This window comes from Heterodontus francisci, chromosome 42 (genome assembly GCF_036365525.1).
Source record: "Heterodontus francisci isolate sHetFra1 chromosome 42, sHetFra1.hap1, whole genome shotgun sequence".
Lineage (NCBI taxonomy): Eukaryota > Metazoa > Chordata > Chondrichthyes > Heterodontiformes > Heterodontidae > Heterodontus > Heterodontus francisci.
In genome coordinates this window covers 2,763,069-2,790,619 of record NC_090412.1, presented here as the reverse complement: position 1 = coordinate 2,790,619, position 27,551 = coordinate 2,763,069, and the positions used below count along the sequence as shown (strand labels likewise).

General features: G+C 42.0%; 1 protein-coding gene across 8 annotated transcripts in view; it reads left to right on the top strand.

Moving 5' to 3' along the window:
- LOC137355388 (serine-rich coiled-coil domain-containing protein 2-like) overlaps window positions 1-27,551 on the top strand; it is a 636,521-nt gene that overhangs the window by 242,202 nt on the left and 366,768 nt on the right. For all 8 annotated transcript variants that reach the window (XM_068020385.1, XM_068020383.1, XM_068020384.1 and 5 more), the window contains one exon: window positions 20,985-21,114. In XM_068020385.1, coding sequence (XP_067876486.1) covers window positions 20,985-21,114 — 130 coding nt within the window. The remainder of the gene's footprint in view (window positions 1-20,984; window positions 21,115-27,551) is intronic.

Below are 27,551 nucleotides of genomic sequence, written 5' to 3'. Positions count from 1 at the left end.
CAGCCTCCTTTGCTCCAGGGAAAACAGACCCAGCCTATCTGATCTCTCTTTATAACTCAAGCCCTCCAAACCAGGTAACATCCTTGTGAATCTTTTCTGCACCCTCTCTAGCTTATTCACATCTTTTCTGTAGTGCGGCGACCAGAACTGCACACAGTACTCCAAATGCAGCCTAACCAACGTTATGTACAACTGTAACATGACATCCCAACTCTTGTACTCAATGCCTCGGCCGATGAAAGCAAGCATGCCATCCGCCTTCTTCACCACCCTGTCTACCTGTGTTGCCACTTTCAGGGAACTATGTACTTGCACCCCAAGGTCTCTCTGCTCAATAACACTCCCCAGGGCCCTGCCATTCACTGTATATGTCCTGCCCTAGTTTAACTTCCCAAAATACATCACTTCACACTTGTCTGCGTTAAATTCCATTTGCCAATCCCTTGCCCACTTTCCCAGTTGATCTATATCCTGTTGTAACCTTAGACAGCCTTCTTCACTGTCCACTATACCACCAATTTTGGTGACATCTGCAAGCTTACTAATCATGCCCCCTACATTCACATCAAAGTCATTAATATATATGACAAACAACAGAGGGTCCAGCACCGATTCCTGTGGCACACCACTGGTCACCGGCCTCCAATCTGAAAAACAACCCTCCACTCCCACCCTCTGCCTCCTATCACCAACCCAATTTTGTATCTAATTTGCTAGCTCAACCTGGATCCCATGCGTTCGAACCTTCTGGACCAGCCTACCATGAGGGACCTTGTCAAAGGCCTTGCTAAAGTCCATGTCGACAACGTCCATCGCCCTGCCCTCGTCAATCCTCTTGGTCACCTCCTCGAAAAACTCAATCAAATTCGTGAGACATGATTTCCCATGCACTAGGCCATGCTGACTATCCCTAATCAGACCACACCTTTCCAGATGCATATAAATCCTGTCTCTCAGAATCCCTTCCAATAACTTTCCCACCACTGATGTAAGGCTCACCGGCCTGTAGTTCCCTGGCTTATCCCTGCTGCCCTTCTTAAATAAAGGCACAACATTAGCTATCCTCCAGTCTTCCGGTACCTCACCCGTGGCTAACAATGATACAAAAATCTCTGGAATCACTCAGCAGGTCTGGCAGCATCTGTGGAAAGAGAAGCAGAGTTAACGTTTCGGGTCAGTGACCCTTCTTCGGAACCCTGACCCGAAACGTTAACTCTGCTTCTCTTTCCACAGATGCTGCCAGACCTGCTGAGTGATTCCAGCATTTCTTGTTTTTGTTTCAGATTTCCAGCATCCGCAGTATTTTGCTTTTACAAAAATCTCTGCCAGGGCCCCAGCAATCTCCTCCCTTGCTTCCCATAGCATCCTAGGATACACCTGGTCAGGCCCTGGGGATTTATCCACCTTAATGTGCTTCAAAACCTCCAACACTGCCTCCTTTTGTAATGTTGATGTGCTCCAGGATATCGCTGTTCCTTCCCTTGAACTCACTAGCTTCCATGACCTTCTCCACGGTAAATACAGACGAGAAGTATTAATTTAAGACCTCGCCCATTTTCCATGGCTCCACACATAGATTACCACACTGATCCTTAAGGGGACCTACTCTCTCCCTAGCTACCCTTTTACTCTTAATATACTTATAGAATCTTTTAGGATTCTCCTTTATCTTATCTGCCAGGGAAATCTCATGGCCCCTTTTCGCCCTCCTAATTTCCTTCTTAAGTGTAGTCCTACATCCCCTATACTCCTCGAGGGACTTGCTTGATCCCAGCTGCCTATCCCTGACATATGCCTCCTCCTTTGTCCTGACCAGGCCCTCCGAAGAAGGGTCACTGACCCAAAACATTAACTCTGCTTCTCTCTCCACAGATGCTGCCAGACCTGCTGAGTATTTCCAGCATTTCTTGTTTTTATTTCAGATTTCCAGCATCCGCAGTATTTTGCTTTTACCTCAATATCCCTCGTCAGCCAAGGTTCCCTAAACTTTCCAGCCTTGCCCTTCCATCTAACAGGAACATGCCAGCCCTGAACTCTTCCTATCTCACTTTTAAAAGCCTCCCATTTGCCAGATGGCCCTTTACCTGTAAACAGCCTCTCCCATTCAACTTTTGAGAGTTCCTGTCTGTTGCCATCGAAATTAACCTTCCCCCAATTTAGGACTTCAACCTGAGGACCAGTCCTATCCTTTTCCCTAACTATCTAGAAGCTAATAGAGTTATGGTCACTAGTCCCAAAGTGCTCCCCCACTGACACATCAACCACCTGCCCATCCTCATTTCCTAACAGGAGGTCGAGTGTAGCCCCTTCTCTAGTCGGGCCATCCACATACTGCTTCAGAAAACTATCCTGGACACGCTTAACAATTTCTTTCCCATCTGACCCCTTAGCACTTAGGTAGTCCCAGTCAATATTAGGCAAGTTAAAATCACCTGCTATTACAACCCTATAATTCCTACACCTATCTGTGATTTCTCTACATAAATGCTCCTCCACTTCCCTCTGACTATTGGGGGGCCTACAGTATAATCCCATCAAAGTGATCACCCCTTTCTTATTTCTAAGTTCTACCCATAGTGAATCTGAGTACTGAGAAATTGTTTCATTGAACCATTAACAACATCCATCAATAGATACATCTGCTTACAAATTTTGTTTTAATACTTTGTGGGGGATGAGAGAGTAATTTGGAGTGCAGAAAATCTGTAATTTGCATATTTTATAACCAACAAGAAATGTTACTGACTGGTTTTCCCGTGCCACTGCTCTGCATAGAGTGACCCACAGGCGGCTCACTTTACGTATCAGGATATTGGGTGACAGCAATGCACTCGGTGTCATGGGGAGTGAGGACTCACCTGCAGAAGTGGTCTGAGATGCTGAATCCAATAAAAATGTTTCCCAAGACTCCAAAAATCTAAGAGTGTCCTTTGCCTCAGTGTAAGTGATGCCACAGGATGCAAAGACATGTGCAAGCACACAAATATCACTGAATGCTTCTAAACTCTGGCCTGCAACTGATAGGGAACTTTGCAGATTGCAATGTATTTATCAAGTAACATAGAATTTTGCTTAACCTTTCAATCTGTGCTTGCTTAAAAACAATTAATTTCTGACATTTAAGGAACATAGCTGCATCTTAGTGTTGTGCTTTTGACACTGTCTAACATTCCTGTTCTTATACAACAGCATAAAAACTGGGCTGCCACAGTAATCCACTTGCATATATGTGCATGTATTATACCCGGCATATATGTTGCTGAGATCCACTAGTAACCTAATGATTACACCATGTCATGGGGTCATCTGCAGTATCGAATGTATGTCGAAAAGTACTATTAGATATTATTGGTTCTCAAGCATGCTTCAAGGCAGTTGCACTCTGAAGTAGAGGAGTGATGCATTTCAAATGAAAGGGGAAAGGAAAATGAAAATCAGTCTTGTGATTGTGTCTTTTCATAAAAACCTTTGTGTTAGAATGCAACATGGCTATTGATGCAGAATGCTACATCATGATATTGTTAGCCTGACTGCATCAAATGTGCTAAATTGTCTTGAAAGACACTGTACCGTGATGAGACCACCCAGTTAAGGTCTAATTGTACATGAGAAAACTTTCCTTTCAGTAAATGCTAGATGTGGCTCATTGTACAGAATATTGTGAGACTACTTGTGTTGAAATTCTAGAATCTTGGAGTAGAGGTTCTGCATCTCACTGAGTTAAGAAGTAACTATAAATCGCTGAAAATAGAGACCTATTGTCGAAGTTTTTCGTCTTGCACTCATCAGGACAATATGCAAGAATAACCAATGTAAGGCAAAACAACAACTTATACTGCATGAGAAGAAAGTGCTGATTGGTTGGCAAATGAACTCTGGTAGAGGCGTTGCCATGGGGAATGCACCAGTTTACAGTGACTGACAGTTAACTGCCAAGCTTTGTTTGAAATTTTAAACCAGGCAGCTTGACTCTGGTCAAGGCATTGCCCTGAGGAATGAACCAGCAAATGGATGTCACTTATTTTGTTCAGCTGAAACAGGCGCAATGTGTGTACATGTTCTTTCTGTCTGCAAAGAACAGGGTCCTGTGTATTAATATATGTAGCTTCCAGCATGCGCAAATGCGCTACACTGCAAGCCCTACTGACAATCTTAAATTGGTTGTCAGCGTAATTCTTAGCACACTGCAGGTTGTTTAGCTTCGACGACATGTCTCTCTTTTCAGCAATTCTCAAGTTCTGTCCTACCAAATGACTATAACTATAAATCTACAACCTTACCTTGATATATCCTGGATTAGTCTCTTTCACCACCGAAGTGTACAGCAGTCAAACATTTAAGGACATAAGAAATAAGGGAAGGAGTAGGCCCCTCGAGCATGCCCCACAATTCGGTAAGATCATGGCTGATCTTCTGACTTGTTACGAAAATGTACTATGTCAAATGATGATTTTTAATCAACCAACTGGAAACCCGAATTGAATTTTTAAAAAAACAGCAATTAAAGATAACTTGATGCTTGCAGCTAAAGATGGCTACCCCAATTTGCATCACTGTACCCTCCACATTCCAGTACATTGAGATAGAGACAGCTTGTCTGCACAGACCCATCCAGGAGAATGACCTGGGGAATTTGAGTGAACCACATATTCTGTTCCCATTAGCAAGGCATCAAGGGCATCACCTGAGGTATTCGACTGGTAGAGATTAGCTACTCAAACCTAATCACTTGAAAAATGGGACCCTAGCTCTGAGAAGGGCATTTTTAGATATGGATTAATTAAGTTGCAAAAGGGGATACACTAGTAATGATCATGCTTGAATCACTGGGTGATGGTCATGTGACAGGCCCACCCTTCATGTGCTTAAGCTTCTGTTTTCTCGGTAGTAAGGAGGCAAGTAGCTAGATACTGACGAGAGAAGACCCAAATGCGGTCCCACCTTCCTTTCTTTCTAACTAACTCACCTTGCAAGCTTCCAACCCTGTTGCTGACCATGACCTCCCAGGAATGTCCCTGCTGCAGACAGAGACTCCTTGAAGGAAATCAACCCCGCACTGCTGTGTCCAGGAGAATAGCCAAATCAGCCGTCCACATCTTCAAATCAGAAGCCTCAGCACCATCAAAGGAAAGTCACACGACAACCGAATTCAGTCAAGTCACCACCCTCCACAGACTCTATACCCCTTTTATTTTTCTGGACTCTAGTTTGACCAATCTATCCTTCCCCACTCTGTAACTTATTTGTTTATGTATGTGTGAGAGAAAGTTGGAGAATATTTTATTATTTTACTTGGATCAGTTTAAAGCTAACCTCTTGGTTAAACTCAAGAAAACTGGTCTGATTTTTTTTTTATGATCACAGCACGTAAACAGTTACACACTCACTGAATTGGTAAATATATCCACTTCAAAAAGAAATAAACCTGTTGCAGCCAAACAAGGACAGGGAAAAAAGGGAACCTTTTGACCCCTCCTCACCTGATGGTGACAATTTTAACTCCACTTGTCTACCCTATCTATCCCCATGTCCCTTGATTCGCTTGATGCCTTACATTCCTGATACATCATAACTTGGGTAAACTCAATCCAGAAGCAATATTGTAATTCAGTAATGCGATGGAAATCAGTGGATGAGCTTAGAGGTACATTTTATCTTAAAAAGAATTCCCTTGAAGACTTTAAACATATAATTATTCTTAAGTTAGACCATTTCTACGAAAACTTTGTTGAAAAACATATTAAAGGTTTTTTTTTACCCCTGAAAGTTTATCAGAGTTATTTATTGCATGTCATTAATTCTTAGACTGGCAGTGGCCCAGTAGCTAGTTAAGATTAGTGGTCCAGTAGCTGGTTATTATTGGTAGTAAGTTATTATTAGTGGTCTTGTAGCTGGTTATTATGGTACTGGACTAGCAACCCAGAAGTTCAGTATTCAAAACCTGTCATGAGAAATTGGGAAATGATTTTGCCGGTACCAGAAAATGATTAAGTTGGTTGTCAACTGCTGATACTAATGCCCTTCAGTGAAGGGAACCGATCAGTCCTATATATGACTCTAACCCTACAATAGGTAATTGACTATTAATGCGACTGGAGATGGGCAATGAATTTTGTCGTGCTAGGGCACCTGCATCCCAAATATAAAAGAGCTATGATTAGGTGGCAGGTGTAATTCTCTCAAGCCCAGAATCATTATAGCACATGGATTTTTCTTATTTTTAGGGTGAAAGTCATAATGGCTGTGTAGTTAAGTCTGATCACAGCATCATATTTGAAAGTATCCTAATCGTGATACTGTAATTTTAAATTCTGTGGTTTGAATGCAGAATGCACTTGTGATTTTTTTTTTATACTTGACCTTTTTTATATATTTATCTCCACCATTAAGCTGAAAGATATGTCATTTGGACTGAAATCTTGTGGTTTTTGCTTCGCCAGACATTGAATAGATTAAATGTGAAGTTTCCTTCATGCCCTTCTGTGCCATAAATGATTCTATGACTCTGTCGCAAAAAATGCCTAAGCTGCACCTTAGTGGAGTCCTGCTCGAATGTATTTGTATTGTGTACCATTTTCATTTCCCACACCAGTTTCTTTGAGACTTATTGAGGCAGCCAAGTAGAATCAAAAGACAGATAGTTTTTTTGCTTCAGGCCAATGACCCTTCATCAGAACTGTTGATGAAGGGACATCAGCCTGAAATGTTAATGCTGTTCCTTTTTCCACAGATGCTGCCTGACCTCCTGAGTATTTCCAGCATTTTCTGTTCTTCTTTCAGATTTCCAGCATCTGCAGTATTTTGATTTTGTACTTTTTTTTGTTGTTGTGGACTCCTACCTACTGAAAACATTTCTCAACTTGTTTCATTCAAATGTTCTCAATCATCAAAGGTTACAGACCTTCTGATTTTGAAGTCAGGTCGCAAAGATGGTGTTCAGATTTTTCCCGGTGTCTTGGCTAGGATTTGTCCATCAACCAACATCACTAAAATGCTCTAGTCATTTAAGTCACTGCTGTTTGTGGAACCTTGCTGTGCATAAACTAGCTCTCATTCCCTATGTTACAACAGTGACTACAGGCTTTAAAAAAAAGTACTTAATTGGCATTAGGAATGCATTGAAGGCATGCAAGGTGCTTAGATAAATGGAAGATCTTTTAAGGAATATTGCTGATTGATCTTTGTAGAAGTTATCCATCAGATTTGATTTGGTTTTATAATTAATTACATTAGACTGGATGAATTATGAGGAATGGTAGGAGAAATGAAATGTCTGAGAGGCAGTCTTAGACATTTATAAGATAACTCGAAATGGAAAAAGTAAATCCAGAATGTTACTTCAAATTAATTTGAGAGTCAGACAAATGGACATTGTTGCAAATTAGTAAAAGCTAAGTTTCAGCTTAATCTCAAATTCTCATTGCATTATTTATTTCTTCAATCAATCTGTCACTTTGTTTGCTGGACTAACAGTGGAATTCATGAACTTCAATCAATCTTCTCTCCCCGTTCCAAACTATTTATTGACATCGCTTAGAAAATAGACACACCTAATAGGCCTGAGTGGTGTGAAACAGGGCTGTGTTCTCGCACCCACACTTTTTGGGATTTTCTTCTCCCTGCTGCTTTCACATGCGTTCAAATCCTCTGAAGAAGGAATTTTCCTCCACACAAGATCAGGGGGCAGGTTGTTCAACCTTGCCCGTCTAAGAGCGAAGTCCAAAGTACGGAAAGTCCTCATCAGAGAACTCCTCTTTGCTGACGATGCTGCTTTAACATCTCACACTGAAGAATGCCTGCAGAGTCTCATCGACAGGTTTGCGTCTGCCTGCAATGAATTTGGCCTAACCATCAGCCTCAAGAAAACGAACATCATGGGGCAGGATGTCAGAAATGCTCCATCCATCAATATTGGTGACCACGCTCTGGAAGTGGTTCAAGAGTTCACCTACCTAGGCTCAACTATCACCAGTAACCTGTCTCTAGATGCAGAAATCAACAAGCGCATGGGTAAGGCTTCCACTGCTATGTTCAGACTGGCCAAGAGAGTGTGGGAAAATGGCGCACTGACACGGAACACAAAAGTCCGAGTGTATCAGGCCTGTGTCCTCAGTACCTTGCTCTACGGCAGCGAGGCCTGGACAACGTATGCCAGCCAAGAGCGACGTCTCAATTCATTCCATCTTCGCTGCCTTCGGAGCATACTTGGCATCAGGTGGCAGGACTATATCTCCAACACACAAGTCCTTGAAGCGGCCAACATCCCCAGCTTATACACACTACTGAGTCAGCGGCGCTTGAGATGGCTTGGCCATGTGAGCCGCATGGAAGATGGCAGGATCCCCAAAGACACATTGTACAGCGAGCTCGCCACTGGTATCAGACCCACCGGCCGTCCATGTCTCCGTTATAAAGACGTCTGCAAACGCGACATGAAATCGTGTGACATTGATCACAAGTCGTGGGAGTCAGTTGCCAGCATTCGCCAGAGCTGGCGGGCAGCCATAAAGACAGGGCTAAATTGTGGCGAGTCGAAGAGACTTAGTAGTTGGCAGGAAAAAAGACAGAGGCGCAAGGGGAGAGCCAACTGTGCAACAGCCCCAACAAACAAATTTCTCTGCAGCACCTGTGGAAGAGCCTGTCACTCCAGAATTGGCCTTTATAGCCACTCCAGGCGCTGCTTCACAAACCACTGACCACCTCCAGGCGTGTATCCATTGTCTCTCGAGATAAGGAGGCCCAAAAGAAAGAATAGGCAAAAATGTGACAGCTAAAAATTATTTGGGACATCTGTCAACTAATCATCAGTCCTAAATTTTAGGCTTTGATAATCAAAGTCCCAATATCTGTTTAAATTATTCAAAAAAATTCTTCCTGCTTATCAGACATAGATTAAACTAACAGGAAATTAATAGGGTACTGATAGAAACATTCTTGTTCTGAAATGTCTGTTACAGAGTAAGCCATTTTACAATTTATCTCAAGCTGTTGCATTTTAGATATCATCTTTCCTTCTGTTGTATTTTATTTCGCAGAAACAACGTGCTTTACTGCATAGACTTGTTATGCTGCATAGACACAGTATAAGTGAAACTCACTGCCAATGTGTAAGATTTCATGACTCTGTACAAAGCTCCCCTACCCAGCACAAGATTAGGAAGGCTGCCCATATTTATAGCCTCCAACTCAGCAGCCATGTGGGTAGGAAAATTCCTTCCGATATGAATCATGTATTTGCAGTCAGTAGCTGTATCCAGCTTCCAGACAGCTGAAAAACAGCAGCAGGGCCGAGTAAGTCTACTCTAATAAAGGGTTATTGTGTATTTTACTCACCTGACTGGGGCTAGAAAGCAGGTCATAGAGAGGAGTCGTAGAGTTTTACCTGTGGCAATGAAATATATGTTTTCAAACCACTTTCTGTAGGATTTAATAAGCGAAACATTTGTTCTGTTTGCTATGCATCAGAAATTAAGAGTTTTCCTCTGAGCTTCCAGACTTGCCAGGAATAGGCCATTGTGCAAACAGAAAAATTCTGTCACAAAGAGCAGGCCTGTGACAGCGTTGGTGTTGATTATGCGTAAAAGTGCAGCTGTACTAACTGCTATTCTACTGGAGAAAAGCAGAGTTTATTGTACGTACCACTAATTAAATGTGTTATTTGTTGCTAAATTGTATGATCACCTCACTCATTGTGCAGATCTTGATGCTACTGGATACCTACTGAGAATGAGAAGGTTACCAGATCAATTCCTTTCCTATGGAGTCTGGAAATAAGTAAACTGTTGAGCAGCTTCAGTTGGGAGTAAAAGGATGCAGGAGAAAGGACTCTGACTGGGGGTGGAGACAGTACACAGTAGTTTGTCATGTTCCGGAGTAAGGATGTTGATGTCTATTTTTGGTTGCGAGGGAAAGGATTGGTTCTGCTTCATGTCTTTCAGAACTGACAAAATTCTTTGTGGGACAGGCTGAACTGTGAAGAGAAGAGAGGTTAATGTTTTTGCTGTGTACCCTTCACCTTTATAGGAATAAACAAAGCAAAATGTGGGGTGGCAGGGGGAGAGTTGGAGACAAGCAGGTAAAGGCCAAGTAAGGGATGCTGATGCTTATCATGGAAAGACAATTAATAGGTTTATTAGTTTGCAAATAGAATTTTTTAAAAGCCAGCAAGATGAAGGCTGGTGGATCAGCTCGGTGAGCCAGTTTGAAGACTGTAAAATTACTGAAGACTGTGCAAGCAGCTAAATAAGGAAATGAAAGAGGCAAAGGGAAAGATGGTGCAAAGTGGATAGGAGAAACAGGCAGGAAAATGGGGACTGAGCCCAAGTCTGAAGTTGATAAAGTAAATGGAGGAATAGAAGGCATGGAGGAATAGAAGGATGGTCGGCACAGACTCGGTGGGCCGAAGGGCCTGTTTCAGTGCTGTATCTCTAAATGAAATGAAAAAATGAGTGCCCAGGGGAACGGTGGCTGGGTTGCTGAAGATTGTGTTGAAACTGTTTGAAGTAGTTCAAATGGCCAAAGACTGAAAGGTCATCATGAGAATTGGCCAGGGTTGAATCTAAACTGGTGAGCAACAGTATGGTGAAGATCACACTGGAAGATGAAATAGAATGGAAATGATCGGTGTTTGGGTTTCCCAGTGAAAAGGAGGCAGCACCAGGAGACAGTTACCAGAAAATAAAAGGTAGGGAAAGAATCTGTGAACGTCATATTGCAGGGAAATTTGATAATTGAACAGACTTAAAGGCTTTGTATCCGAATGCATGAAGCATTCAGAATAAAATTGAGTTAACATCACAAATAGAGACGAATAGATATGATTTAGTGGCGATTACTGAGACGTGGTTGCAGGGAAACCAGGTTTGGGAATTGAATATCCAAGAGTACTCAGTATTTCGGAAAGATGGGCAGGAAGGAAAAGGAGGTGGTGTAGCTTTGTCAGTAAAGGAAGAGATCAGTGCTGTAGTGAGAAATGATATAGGCACTGGAGATCAAGATGTAGAATCAGTCCAGGTAGGAATAAGAAATAGTAAGGGAAAGAAGTCCCTGGTGGGAGTAATCTATAGGTCCTCAAACAGTAGTTCCACAGTGGGGCACAGTATAAACCAGGAAATACTGGGGGCTTGTAAGAAAGGTATGACAATAATCATGGGTGATTTTAATTTGCGTATAGACTGGATTAATCAAATTGGCAAGGGTAGCCTCAAGGGAGAGTTCATTGAATGTATTAGAGATTGTTTTTTGGAGCAATATGTTGTGGAACCAACCAGGGAGCAGGCTATTCTAGATTTGGTATTATGTAATTATGTGGGATTAATTAATGATCTCATAGTTAAGGATCCTCTAGGGAAGAGTGATCATAGCATGCTAGAATTTCAAATTCAATTTGAGGGCGAGAAACTGGAGTCCCACACTAACGTTCTGGAGTTCAACAAAGGTAATTACATAGGCATGAGGACAGATTTGGCCCTAGTGGACTGGGCAGGAAGACTAAAAGGTAGGACAGTTGATGAGCAGTGGCAGATGTTTAAGGAGATATTCAGTTCCTCCCAACTAAAATATATTCCAGAGAGGAAGAAAGATTGTAAGAGGGGGAAAAAACATCCATGGCTAAGCAAGGAAGTTAAGGATAACATAAAGACAAAACCTAAGGCATACCATATTGCAAAGGCCAATGGCAGGCTGGAAGATTAGGAAACTTTTAAAGATCGACAAAAGGTTACTAAAAATGCAATAAAAGAACAAAGGTAAATTATGAAAGAAAACTAACGCAAAATATAAAAACGGATAGCAAAAGCTTCTATAAGTATATACAAGGGAAGAGAGTAGCTAAAGTGAATGTTGGTCCCTTGGAGGATGAGACTGGGGAGTTAATAGTGGGGAACAAAGAAATGGCAGAGACACTAAATCAGTATTTTGCCTCAGTTTTCACAGTGGAGGACACTAATACCATCCCAATAGTAACAGGTAATTCAGAGCTTATAGAAAGGGAGGAACTTAGAACAATCATCATCACTAGGAATAAGTACTGAGCAAACTATTGGCGTTGAAGGCAGACAAGTCCCCAGGGCCTGATGGCCTATATCCTAGGGTCTTAAAGGAAGTGGCAGCGGAGATAGTGGATCCATTGGTTATAATATTCCAAAATTCCCTGGATGCGGGAAAGGTTCCAGTGGATTGGAAAAATGCTAATAGAATGCCCTTATTTAAAAAGGGAGGGAGGCAGAAAGTAGGAAACTATAGACCAGTTAGTTTAACATCTGTCGTTGAGAAATTGTTGGAATCCATTGTTAAGGAAGTAATAAGAAGACATTTAGAAAGTCAAAACGCAATGCATCAGAGTCAGCATGGTTTTATGAAGGGTAAATCGTGTTTGACTAATTTGCTAGAGTTCTTCAAAGATGTTGCAGGCAAAGTGGATAATGGGGGTCCTACAGATGTAGTATATCTGGACTTCCAGAAGGCATTTGATAAGGTGCCACACAAAGGTTAATACACAAGGTAGGATCACATGGGGTTAGGGGCAATTTATCAACTTGGATAGAGGATTGGCTAACCAACAGAAAATAGAAAGTTGGGATAAATGGGTCCTTTTCTGGTTGGCAAGATGCAACTAGTGGCATGCCACAGGGTTCAGTCCTCGGGCCCCAACTATTTACAATTAGAATTAGAACATTACAGCGCAGTACAGGCCCTTCGGCCCGCGATGTTGCGCCAACCTGTGAAACCATCTGACCTACACTATTCCATTTTCATCCATATGTCTATCCAATGACCACTTAAATGCCCTTAAAGTTGGCGAGTCTACTACTGTTGCAGGCAGGGCATTCCACGCCCCTACTACTCTCTGAGTAAAGAAACTACCTCTGACATCTGTCCTATATCTATCACCCCTTAACTTAAAGCTATGTCCCCTCGTGTTTGCCATCACCATCCGAGGAAAAAGACTCTCACTATCCACCCTATCTAACCCTCTGATTATCTTATATGTCTCTATTAAGTCACCTCTCCTCCTCCTTCTCTCCAACGAAAACAGCCTCAAGTCCCTCAGCCTTTCCTCGTAAGACCTTCCCTCCATACCAGGCAACATTCTAGTAAATCTCCTCTGCACCCTTTCCAAAGCTTCAACATCCTTCCTATAATGCGGTGACTAGAACTGCACGCAATACTCCAGGTGCAGTCTCACCAGAGTTTTGTACAGCTGCAGCATGACCTCGTGGCTCCGAAACTCGATCCCCCTACTAATAAAAGCTAACACACCATATGCCTTCTTAACAGCCCTATTAACCTGGGTAGCAACTTTCAGGGATTTATGCACCTGGACACCAAGATCTCTCTGTTCATCTACACTACCAAGAATCTTCCCATTAGCCCAGTACTCTGCATTCCTGTTACTCCTTCCAAAGTGAATCACCTCACACTTTTCCGCATTAAACTCCATTTGCCATCTCTCAGCCCAGCTCTGCAGCCTATCTATGTCCCTCTGTACCCTACAACATCCTTCGGCACTATCCACAACTCCACCGACCGTCGTGTCATCCGCAAATTTACTAACCCACCCTTCTACACCCTCTTCCAGGTCATTTATAAAAATGACAAACAGCAGTGGCCCCAAAACAAATCCTTGCGGTACACCACTAGTAACTAAACTCCAGGATGAACATTTGCCATCAACCACCACCCTCTGTCTTCTTTCAGCTAGCCAATTTCTGATCCAAAGCTCTAAATCACCTTCAACCCCATACTTCCGTATTTTCTGCAATAGCCTACCGTGAGGAACCTTATCAAACGCCTTACTGAAATCCATATACACCACATCCACTGCTTTACCCTCATCCACCTGTTTGGTCACCTTCTCGAAAAACTCAATAAGGTTTGTGAGGCACGACCTACCCTTCACAAAACCGTGCTAACAATCTATATTAATGACTTGGATGCAAGGATAGAAGGTACAATAGCCAAATTTGCAAATGACACTAAAGTAGGTGGGATAGTAAGTTGCAATAGAGAAATAAGAAATTTACAAATGGATATGGATAGGTTAGGTGAATGGGCCAAAATTTGGCAGATGGAGTTTAACGTGGATAAGTGTGAGGTTATTCATTTTGGTCGGAAGAATAGAAAGGCAAATTATTAACTAAATGGAGACAAACTTCAAAGTGCTTTGGTGCAGAGGGATCTGGGTGTCCTCGTGCTTGAATCGCAGCAAACTAGTATGCAGGTGCAGCAGGTAATAAGGAAGGCAAATGGAATTTTGACACTTATTGCTAAAGGAATAGAGTTTAAAAGTAGGGAAATGTTGCTGCAACTGTACAAGGCATTAGTGAGACAGCACCTGGAGTATTGCGTACAGTTTTGGTCCCCTTACTTGAGGAGGGATGTAGTTGCATTGGAGGCAGTTCAGAGGAGGTTCACTAGATTGATTCCAGAGATGAGGGGTTTGTCTTATGAAGAGAGATTGAGCAGTTTAGGCCTTTACTCTCTAGACTTTAGAAGAATGAGAGGAGATCTAATTGAGGTATATAAGATGATTAAAGGGATTGACAAAGTAGACATAGAGAGGATGTTTCCTGTGGTGGGGCAATCTAGAAAGAGAGGTCATAGTTTTAGGATAAGGGGTAGCAGATTTAAAACAAATGAGGAGAAATTACTTCTCTCAAAGAGTCGTGAGTCTGTGGAATTCACTATCCCAGAGTGCGGTGGGTGCCGGGACATTGAGTAAATTTAAGGAGGAGATAGACAGATTTTTAATTAGTAAAGAGTTGAAGGGTTATGGAGAACGTTCAGGAAAGTGGAGTTGAGGCAGAGATGAGATCAGCCATGATCGTTTTGAATGGCGGAGCAGGCTCGAGGGGCTGAATTGCCTACTCCTACTCCTGCTCCTAGTTCTTATGTTCTTATGGGAGCAACAAAATTAATGTAGTAGATTGGAACAAATCCACAAAACTTGCTGTCCTGTTCAGAAATGTTTGTTAAACTGGAGAATGTATAGTATGTGGCAGCAATGATCCAAGAAGGCTCGTGGGATGGCAGTTGTGAATAGGGAAAGTGATGAAATCAGAAATTGAGTTGAGGAAAAAGCACATTTCTGAAACTTTGGTATGGAACGTGGAGTCATACAAGAATGTACAGCAGAGACGGGGACGTCACAGGATAGGGGTGGAATTTTCACAAGATGCAGGACTGAAGGAAGCATTATCTAGGTAGTGGTAATGATCTATGGGTTTGTAGCATCTATAATACCTGAATTTGCAGGATTTTGACTAATAAATGGTACACTCAGTAATTTTTCTCCCAGTCTCTCATGGGGGATTTCACTTAGTTCAATGTTCCTGTTTATGACTTGACTGAGAACCAGTGAATGTGACTGGGCAAGATGAATTTGCCCGTAAAATTTAAATTCTCTAATACTCAGCGCCTTTGAGTCTCAAACTGGTACGTTCAAACTTTGTTCCAGGACTTGCAGAGCATCATGTATGAGGACACTTAAGGGCTACATTGTTGGAGGTGCTGTCCGTAAGATAAACGTGAAACTGATGTGCTGTCCACTTGTTCAAATGGGTGTAAAATATCCCACAGCACTTTTTCAAAGAGCAGGATGTACTTCTGGAATTTTGACTAACATTCATTCCGAGAGCAGAACTGCCAGATCAATTAACTGGTCATTTATCTTATTGCTGTTTATGGTATTTTGCTGTGTGAAAAGTGGCTTCTGCATTTGCTACAAAACAGCAGTAACTACACTTAGCAAATAAGGCATTGGCTGTGAAGCACTTTGGGATATTCCAAGAATGTGGAAGTCCTTTGTGCTTTTTTAATTGGGAGTTTACTGTGGCATAGTAAGTTTGCTGTAGAATATTAAGTAGCTCAGTTATTAGCTAAAGTACTGCAGTTTTAAAATTAGATATATGGTCATAATATCTGACAAAATAAGGGAGAGCAGCAACATCAGAGGACGCAGTTAAATATTTGCAAAACAATTTACTTTGGTTATGGAACAGGGCAGACAAGTAGCAAATTAAAAATGTTGGATATAAAGGTGAAGTATTACACATAGGTTTAGATAATGTGTGAGATGAATGAAATTGAACTAGCACAATAAGCCTTTGAAAGAAACTTGGCAATAATAACAGGCAAGTGAATTTTTTATGTCTAGTCAATGTGATGAAGGAATTAATGACGAGAATGGGATGCTTGAATGCATAGTACAAAGAGTAGAACACAGATTTAGATGAGTTATACTGAAACTTTATAATGCATTGGTATAATCATAGTTAAAGTACTGTCTCCAGTTTTGGTCATGCCACAAAAAGTGAATCAGGGAAGGTACAGGTTCAGCAATAAAACTGACATCAAATGTGAAGGGTATGAGGGAAGAGAAAAAGAAAAACAGACTTGCACACAAATAGCATCTTAGCACATCTCCCCAAAATGTCTCAGTGCACCAGTTGCACTTGGAGTTACTTTGTCGAGTGCAGTGATTGTTATTAAGGAACATCCAGCAAGATCCCACAAGCAGTAATGAAGCAAATAGCTAGTTAATTAGTGTAGGATTAGTATAAAATGGGTGGTTGATGGTCGGCACAGACTCGGTGGGCCGAAGGGCCTGTTTCAGTGCTGTATCACTAAACTAAAAAAAAAACTAATTAATTTGTTTTTGGTGATGATTGAGAGAGGCATGCCGATTGGCACAAAGGGCAAGCTTATGCCTTACAGTTTGAAAATTAGATGGTTAGATGGATGTGACCTATCAAACTATGTAATATATTCAGTGGTGTAGATAGATGGTCAGAGGCTGGGAATTCTACGGCGAGTAACTCACCTGACTCCCCAAAGCCTGCCCGGCATTTACAAGGCACAAGTCAGGAGTGTGATGGAACACTGTCTACTTGCCTGGATGGGTGCAGCTCCAACAACAATCCAGAAGCTCGTCACCATCCAGGACAAAGCAGCTTGCTTGATTGACACCCCATCCATCACCTTAAACATTCACTCCCTTCACCACCAGCACACTGTGGTAGCAGTGTGTACCATCTACAAGAATGCACTGCAACAACTCGCCAAGGCTTCTTCGGCAGCACCTTCCAAACCCACAACCTCTGGCATCAAGAAGAACAAAGGCAGCCGACGCATGGGAACACAGTCACCTGCAAGTTCCCCTCCAAGTCCCAAACTATATTGACTTGGAACTATATCACTGTTCCTTCACTGTCGCTGGGTCAAAACCCTAAAGCTCCTATCTAACATTCCTCTGGGTTTATCTACACCACATGGACTGCAGCGGTTCAAGAAGGTGGATCACCACTATCTCCTCAAGGGCAATTAGGATGGGCAATAAATGCTGGCCTTCCCAGCGATGCCCACATACCAAGAATGAATTGTAAAAGAATCATTTTCAAGAGATAAATTCAAGATAATGAAAATTAAATCGAGAACTTCTTTACTCAAGAAGTACTTCTGGAATAATTTGCCAAGCAAGATAATTAAGGTAAAAATATTGGGCTGATTCAAGATACGATCGAATGCCATAATGGTAGAGTTGGTACTCCAGTAAATTGAGCCTTGATGGATGAATGGCTTTTCTCATCCTATACATTTTTATCAAAGTATGAATGCACAATAATAGTCCTGATCCCCATGGTACAACACTAATTTTCACCTTGCAACTAAACGTTTTCTCATTTGTGATGAACTGCTCGCTGAAAGAATATTCTGACGTCTCAGGCCTTCAGGTTGTTTTCTTGGTTTCTGTTCATATTGTCTAATTAGTTAACTGTTTTAAACCTCCTGTTGCATCTTAGCACATTAGAATTACAGGTATGTTGAGGGTTACTGATTCTGAATGAGATCATTCTGGAATAAAAGATATTAGTGTTAATATTAGTAGTTATCATCTGGTTTTACACTCATAGGATACTTGTTCCTAATTTGAGTTTGTTTGATCTGTGCGGTTTGCTATATCAAACTTGGATTTGTAAAATACCTTGAGATGTAGAAGTTTTGATCGAGGCATTCACTTGAATTAATGTTTGTGGAAATTAAGTTTAACATGTCTTTCACTTAATCTGTTGTCTGTTATTCACTGCAGTTGCTGGTTACTGCTCAGCTTATTTGTGAATCCTTGATAGAAGTTGAAGTGCAGAACTCTATTGGCATTAGTAGCAGTGTGTAAAAAAAATAATCATCATCAAATTTCCTGCGGGCCAGGCAGTTGCTTTATCGGTCACAGCAGCCATCACCTGATTTTCACTCCACATGGTACTAAGTCTTCTTGCAGTCTGTCTGCCATATATCCCCAAAAACCCACCAGATTAGCATTAGCTCCCTCATCAGTCTGAAGCCTGTCACCTGCCTATGATGGAGTATCCCATCTTCAGTTTGGTCACAACTCACAGCCAAGGCAAAAGTAGGAAACGGTGTCAATGCTACATCAATATTATGTTAGGTTGCATCACTGTACAATGTATTAATTTCATATCAAGCTATGCATTTTAACAGAAACAAGGCCATTTTCAAATGAGAAGCTTATATTTTGTAATTTTGGGCACCTTCAAATTTGATAGGTTGAGAGAGAATTGTATTTACAGAAGATGAGGCAGTATGTTAGTGTAGTAATTTAACTAAGTGGTTTGATTCCTCATCTAAGTAGTTGATGAACTGACTTAATGAGCTATGGTCTTTCACCTTGACAAGAGACATCTCAGAAGGGATCTTTTTTCACTAGGAATAAAGTAAGCCCATGGCAGTAAAAAGAAGATTATTGGGTTGGTGTTTTAGAAGGGTAAGATCAAATGTGCCAAATGGCCGCCTTCATCTGTATCTATCTCCTAATATTTTATATTGAAGATTGGCACATGTCAGGAGTGAGTAATCTTAAAAATAAGAGCAAGGATATCTCTAATTCAATTGGCATACAAACTGCTTTTCATCTCCCACACAGTTGATGAGAATGTTGGGCAGTTTTTGACAGCAGCAGTGTTCAGGCACTAGCTGTGATGTTCCATCTTCCTGATCAGCTTCATTGCTTCTGTGTTACTAATGGCTTTCACAAATGTTAAATAGGTATTTGTCTTCGACAGTGGTGCAACAGTCTCAGCTCAGCCTACTGGGAAACAGAGTCTGATAATTAGAGGTCGACAAACAAGATGAGGAAGGATGATTTCACACTTGTAATTGCATTGCTTATACAGTGTACCACAACATTCTTACTTGGATCAAGCTTGTGTGGAGGAGGGAAAACACTGCAATCAGTTTTCTCATGATTGGCTTCTCTTATATTGTGGAAATATCAAGTACTGAGAGATGGAGAGCCCAGAAACTTGAATTAACTGGTCTCACTCCCTCGAATATTGAATTTCTCTTTCAGATGCCTAAATAGTTGGCAGATCCACTGCTAAATATTTTTTTTTCGGTTATGCTTCTGTGGAGTGGTTTAGGACATCTGTCTGTATTAAAGATGCTGTGTAAATGCAGGTTGTTGTCTGTAGTCACCCCAGCTACAGCCTTCAGCTCTGGCAAAGTACCAGGTAAAATTGTCTTTGTAATTTTTAAAAATACTTCAATCAGATGTACAGTTGCTGGTCTTTACCGTTAAATTAGTCTCTATTTTCTGGCACACTGCCTGTGTGGAGTTTGCAAGTTCTCCCTGTGACTGTGTGGGTTTCCACCGGGTGCTCTGGTTTCATCCCACAGCCAAAGACTTGCAGGTTGATAGGTAAATTGGCCATTGTAAATTGCCCCTAGTATAGGTAGGTGGTAGGAGAATTGAGGGAAGGTGGGATGTAAGGGAATATGGGATTAATGTAGGATTAGTATAAATGGGTGGTTGTTGGTCGGCACAGACTTGGGCCTGTTTCAGTGCTGTATCTCTCTTTTTAAAAAAAAAATTGCTGAGTGCAAAGAGTGTTGAACCATGCAGTATGACTACTGCATATTTGAGGAAGAGATGAGGGAATTAACCATATTGTTGCATACCTTTTAAGAGCAATCTCTAACTCTAAAGTCCTTTCTATCATTTCATCACAAGTGGTGTTTTAACCAATCTTTACAAGAACTGAAAAGGCATTGAAACAATCTTTTGCTTGGATGATTCAGTGTCGAAACTAATTCATGTTCTACACTGCCATGGTTGTTCATTATCTCATGATAATATGTCCCTGGTTCTTTTGGTTTAAGTCACTGTAGTTAGTAGTCACATTTGTCAGTTAGAGGAATCTAACATCTTTCCTGAATGGGTTTTGCCATTTTATTCTCTGGAGCGTACGTCAGTGGTCAAAGCTGCAGTTGCATGATTACTTATTGTGTTCAGATTATTTTTTCTTCTTAAGGCATAAATGATACCGGTAACGTAACATTTATTGCTCATCCTTGGATGCCTGAGGACATTAAGAGTCAAGCACATAGTGTTCCATGTTGGCCAGACTGGATCAGTCTTCCCGCCGTCGAAAGACAGCACTAAACCAGTGGAGTTCTTATGACAATCTCACAGCTTTCACGGTTTTAGGCCACAAATTACCAGATCGATGGAACTTGATTTCTCACTTTGTTGTGGTGAGATTTGAACTCATGACCTCCGGATTCCTAGTCCAGTCCCATAATCATTAGGCTGCAGCACCTGTAAAACTCAAATGTTATATATATATATATATATATATATGTGTGTGTGTATATATGTGGAATTTGTGTATATATGTGGAATTTGGCATCACTTCAAGGTGATTAGGCAATTTTAAATTGTTAGTAATTGTGAGTTCCTTTAGGCTTTGTTCCCTTCAAACATAAGATGATCTGTCTGTAGTTCAACCTGCAGAAAACATGAGTGGGATGGAGAGGTTTTGCTTTCATGCATCCTTCTTTGTGCCACATCAAATTTATTAAGAAGCTCTTTGATCAAGCTTGTTGGTGTTCTGTGAATTGTCATGGAAAACTAATGTAACAATAACACCACAGGAGATGTTATTTCTCATTTTTAATAATCTTTTCAGAGGCATGTGAAAGTATGGCTCACCTGGAGAGACCAGAGAGAGGAACAAGGAACCAAGGGTTCTGGAGGAAGAGATATCAACGCTGGAGTGGACAGGAGCAGTATCACCATGGGAACAGTGAAATGCAAAGGTATGTTTTCTTGCTTACAGGGTAAAAGCGTCTTGGAGGGACAAAGTAAGTTTTCCCTGGGACAGAAGATTATTCTCAGTTCTATTATACTTTGTTAAAACGGAAAATCAATGAGCTTCTCAGAAAAGTGCAATTGAAGAACTAGACTATCACTGTTCGAGATTAAGGTTAAGCTGAGCTCTTGAAGTATCATCTTGCCGTTCTTTCTGATATTGATTAAAAATTGTATAACCCAAGTCTAACATGTTTGTTAAGTGAACAGAAACTAAGGACAACTAAATATTGGGATCAGTGTGCTTCCCCACTTCTGTCAGTTACAGATGTCTAATCTCTTGTAAATTATTTTTAACATTTGGAATGAGTTCTCAGAGTGTTGGAGTTTATAGCATCAGTGTCATCACATTTTGAATTATGGAATGGGAATTTGTCTCAAGTAGATGTTTAATAAAAGATGTTCACAAGGAAGCTATCAGCTTGTGAGTTGATGCCTCAAGTGAATGGAAACAACATTGGAAATTTGTGCATTTGAAACTGAATGGCAGCAAATATCGACAGCATACTTTCGTTTTATTTTTAATCCCTGTATTCTTTAGCTGAACTTGGATACAGTTGTCATTCTGTACTGTACATTGCTATCATTTGTGGATATGTTGTTTTTCACCTTGTTTTCGTAGCCATTAGGAGGGCTGCAAGAACAATCCAAGGAGACTGGTCCTCTAAATTTTTGTCTTTCAAGTTCTCTGGCAAAGCACCTGGCCTTTTGTCAGCCTCTCTTCCCAATAGCTGAGGTGATATTGGGAACCTGACCCGAGAAGTAATGGATGCAACACAGTGTTGCATGATTCAGGTCTGTCTTTTATTTTGGCTTTTAAGGGATTTCAAAAATTAAAGTAATCTTTGAGACTAAATTACGCAAGAAGCTATCTCACCAATCCACATATGAAATGCTGCAATCACACTGGTTCACTACCAATTTCTATTTCCAGGAGGCAAATCATGCCTAAAGTGTAATTGCGATGTCTAATCCTCCGACATATATTGAACTGCATAGTATACTACATTGTTTCACTGGAACGACGGAGGTGGAGGGGCGACATGATAGAGGTTTACAAAATTATGAGTGGCATGGACAGAGTGGATAGTCAGAAGCTTTTTCCCAGGGTGGAAGAGTCAGTTACTAGGGGACATAGGTTTAAGGTGAGAGGGGCCAAGTTTAGAGGGGATGTGCGAGGCAAGTTCTTTACACAGAGGGTGGTGAGTGCCTGGAACTTGCTGCCGGGGGAGGTGGTGGAAGCAGGTACGATAATGACGTTTAAGAGGCATCTTGACAAATTCATGAATAGGAAGGGAATAGAGAGTTACGGACCCCGGAAGTGCATAAGGTTTTAGTTTAGGCAGGTATCAAGATCGGTGCAGGCTTGGAGGGCTGAATGGCCTGCTCCTGTGCTGTACTGTTCTTTGTTCTGTAGTGCCTGCTGTGTTAGTTTAACAGGGGCACAGCTGAGGCCTTGAGAGGCATGCACATTTGTATGTCATTGTTTTTCTACAGATGTTTACGTTGAATTGCAGTAGAAGGAGTAACAAATTGTTGACCTGAGGTGAAGTTTGGCATGGAGGGTTAATCATGGGCACAGTGAGATCCTTAAAACCTGAAGTGCACTGTAATGCTTTGAAGCACATTGCAATGAGGATAGCACATTTTCCCGACTTTGTATTTATAGCGTAGATTCTTAATAGCTACCAAGGGAGGTCATAGAGATCCTTCATGTCACCATCACCATCACTGAAAAATGTGTGACTGTATTCATCATGTTGTTACACTACTTTCATAGTCAAAGTGGAACATACGTCAAAATGTCTTTGTAATATTTGTTATGTTCTGGTTATATGTAGGTTATCATCCAATATAAATTGAATACCAAAGGTTCTAACAGTAAAGAAGGTACTGCTGTTTTCACAGTGGTTGACAGCAGGTTTTTTTTTAATGCCTCATCGATTCACTCCACGTGATATCAAGAAACGGCTGAAGGCACTGGATGCTGCAAAGACTATGGCCCTGACAATATTCCGCCAATAGTACTGAAGACTTGTGCTCCAGAACTAGCTGTGTACCTAACCAAGCTGTTCCAGTACAGTGGCAACACTGACATCTACCCGGCAATGTGGAAAATTGCACAGGTATGTCCTGTACACAAAAAGCAGGACAAGTCCAACTCTGCCAATTACCGCCCTATCAGTCGACTCTCAATCATCAGTAAAATGATGGAAGGGGTCGTCGACAGTGCTATCAAGCAGCACTTACTCAGCAGTAACCTGCTCACTGACGCTCAGTTTGGGTTCCGCCAGGGCCACTCAGCTCCTGATCTCATTAAAGCCTTTGTCCAAACGTGGACAAAAGAGCTGAACTCCAGCGGTGAGGTGAGAGTGACTGTCCTTGACATCAAGGCAGCATTTGACAGAGTCTGGTATCAAGGAGCCCTAGCAAAACTGAAGTCAATGGGAATCGGGGGAAAACTCTCCGTTGGTTGGAGTCATACCTAGCACAAAGGAAGATAGGTGTGATTGTTGGAGGTCAATCATCTCAGTCCCAGGACATCACTGCAGGAGTTCCTCAGGGTAGCGTCCTAGCCCAACCATCTTCAGTTGCTTCATCAATGACCTTCCCTCCATCATAAGGTCAGAAGTGGGGATTTTTGCTGATAATTGCACAATGTTCAGCACCAACTGAAGCAGCCAATGTCCATATGCAATAACACCTGGACAACATCCAAGCTTGGGCTGATAAATGGCAGTAACATTCACGCTACACAAGTGCCAGGCAATGACCATCTCAAACGAGAGAATCTAACCATCTCCCCTTGACATTCAATGGTATTACCATTGCTGAATCCCCCACTATCAACATCCTGGGGGTTACCATTGACCAGAAATTGAACTGGACCAACCACATCAATGCTGTGGCTAGAAGAGCAGGTCAGTGGCTGGGAGTTCTGTGGCGAGTAACTCACCTCCTGACTCCCCAAAGCCTGTCCACCATCTACAAGGCACAAGTCAGGAGTGTAATGGAATTCTTTCCACTTGCCTGGATCAGTGCAGCTCCAACAACACTCAAAAAGCTTGACACCATCCAGGACAAAGCAGCCCGGTTGATTGGCACCCCATCCACCACCTTCAATGTTCACTCCCTTCACCACCGACGCATAGTGGTAGCAGTGTGTACCGTCTACATGATGCACTGCAACAACTCACGAAGGCTCCTTCGACAGATTCTTCCAAACCCGCGACCTGTACCACCTAGGGCAGAAGATGCATGGGAACACTACCACCTGCAAGTTCCCCTCCAAGCCACATACCATCCTGACTTGGAACTATATCGCCATTCCTTCACTGGCTCAAAATCTTGGAACTCCTTTCCTAATAGGACTGTTGGTGTACCTATACTCCAAGAAGGCAGCTCACTACTGCCTTCTCAAGTGCAATTAGGGATGGGTAAAAAATGCTGTCCTAGCCAGCGAAACCCACATCCATAAAAGCAAATAAAAAAATTGCAGAGTCTTTACCTGGTCAAACCTTTCATTGAATCTGTTTTTAAAAGGCTTGTTCTTTTTACTTATTGACAAATGTTCAGGTAAATGGGGTGTTTAAAACTTGATTTCCAACAATTACCATCCCTATTAACATTCACCTAAATAATAATTAACATTTTACTTGCTACTGTTAATGAGGTGTTCTAAGTCATGATTTCCAGCTAATAAAGCATGGGATAAAAACAAGAAATGCTAGAAATACTCAGCAGGTCTGGCAGCATCTGTGGAGAGAGAAGCAGAGTTAACGTTTTGAAGAACGGTCACTGACCCGAAACGTTAACTCTGCTTCTCTCTCCACAGATGCTGCCAGACCTGCTGAGTATTTCCAGCATTTCTTGTTTTTATTTCAGATTTCCAGCATCTGCAGTATTTTGCTTTTATTTTAGTAAAGCATGGGAATTTGTTATATTACCAATGGACAACTGTCATGGTCCTGTAGTTTTGTTTTGGAATATGCGATGACTTTAAGGCTTGCAAGGGATCAGTATTGCTTTCAGTACCAGCAAGCCTCAGGAGTTATAGGAAAGTGCGTTTTCGTTGCCTTAGAAACAGCCATTTGGAGAGTGCGATTCAAAGGGTGCATTCTCGTTGATGTAGAAACAGCCACTGGGAGTGAGTCTCATGCGGTACATTTGTTACAATTCAGTTTTGAACTGGCTGTTAGTTGAAGACAGTTTGTTCTAACAGAACACAGACACTGAGGACACAGCTGTGATGAGCACACCTGAAAAAGAGCTCTCAACCATTTAAACTGAAGGAAGAGGATTTTAGTCTGTTTAATTATTATCTCTCAAAATTCTAAAAAATAATATCAAGCCAAAACAGAGATCTCTGGTAATTTAAACTGAAGGAAGGGAAGTTAGACTGTGACAATCTTTTATCCCTCAAAAACTCTAAAGTCAGATTGATTCTGTTGAAAGTGTTTGCAAGTCGTTAATTGTTGAAATTTGCTGGAAAAGAAAAGCAACATTCTGTGAGGACGTGGAGCAACATTGGACTGTAAATTTGCAAGGTCTCTAATTTTTTCTATTTTAAATGTTGTTTATATCATCTTGGTGTTTAAGAATTTAGTTCTTCTAATTAGAGTTAATTTGTTGATTTAAAGACACCTGGTTTGGTTAGCCTCATTTGGGTTTAATAGATGGTACAATTTGGCTGGGTCTTTCTTTAACTTGGAAAGTTTTAAATGATATGTTAGGCGATCTGTGGAGCGACGGGATTGAATTATCAGTGCGTTTCTCCCAACACAATCAGAACCTTATATTTTGATTGGGGGCTTTGACTGGAGTGGTTGGTTGAAACAACATTTACACTTGAATGTCAACGTGGAAGAGACTTTCAGACACTATTATTAAGTTATATGCAGCTGTAACAACAGAGTAAATAAGGCTAATTCTAATTCCATAACGTTTATATATGCCCGACTGATAAATAAAGGAAGCATGCAATCTTTATCTCATTCATAAGTGTCAACCAGAAGTGAAGTTATGCTACTTGCAAGAAAACTGTTAAATCTGGGTAACTTGGTACTGTGGATCGTGCAATGTTTATGCAGATAGCAGACTTGCAATATAGAAGTAGCTGGATTTTTTGTGATAATTCAGAAGTGGCTTTGGGCAACAAGACCTTATTTCTCATGGTTTAATTATCAAAGAGACTCCTAACATCACAGAGTATGTGCAGAGCGATCACGGACGTCATCAGTGCATGCCGTGAACATTTGCCAGCTTGCCAGTATGAATACGCGCGCGTGACATCACCACACAATGACGTCCTCGCCCCTTAATAGCCTTCTCCATTCACTCGAACAGTACCTTGCTCCATCCCACTATCCCTGCTTCAATCAACGCTGCGACAGCTTGCTCCATGGCAAGCAGCTGCCTTCCCTCAGCCACTCGCTCCACCCCCCCCCTCCCCCTCCGCCCCACCCTCAGCTACTCGCTCCTGCCCTACCGGCCGCTCTCCCCCCTCGGCCACTTGCTCCAGTCCTCCTCGCTTCCCCTCTCTCAGCCACTTGCTCCTGCTCTCTCCGTTTCTCCCCTCAGCTGCCACTCTCTTCCCGCCCCCACCCCTCTCAGCCGCACGCTCCAGGCCTCGCCGCTGCTCCCCTCCCTCAGCTGCTCGTTCCCCGCTGCACCATCCGAAGAAGCAAGGCGAAGGGTGATGGGGCAACGTGGGAGTGAGTGGCCGAAAGGAAGGAAGAGGTGCGGCCGGAAAGGGGGTGGGGGGCGGGGCGAAGTCGGGAGTGAGTGGCCCAAGGTAGGGGGGTGGGAAGCAGGGAGTGAGCGCTGGGGGTGGGGATGGAAAGTGGCCAGAGGCGGGCGGTGGGGGAGCTGGTGGTGGGAAGTGGGGGGAGCAGCAAGTCTGGGAGCGAGTGGCTAAGGGAAGGCAACGGGTGGTCAGAAGATGGGTGGGGGGTGGGGTGGGGAGTGGCATAGAGAAGCGCGTTGGCAGGAGAGAGTGGGGAACTGTTGGGGGGTACAATTGGGGCAGCGATGGCAATCATTGAGGGGATTTGCTGGTTGAATTTGTTTTTTGTGATAAATTGAGCAACGCCATCTTAATTACTGGCAGCTGCCTGAGACGTTGCAGACAGTGACGTTTCAGTGGATGAGGCTGCATTTGCATACGTGCTAGTACTGCACCACCTAGTGGTTGCATTGTCAGCAAACACTGCCTTTAATTTGGGGGAATAACGTTATGAACTGCAGATTTTTCACAGAATAATTAGTAATATTTGCATTGTATGGTGCAAAGTTACTGCCTTTCAAATACCCAGCAAATGTTCCTTTAGAAGCAGACATATATAAACAATGTTAATTGTACATTAATTGTACTTAATTGTATGCA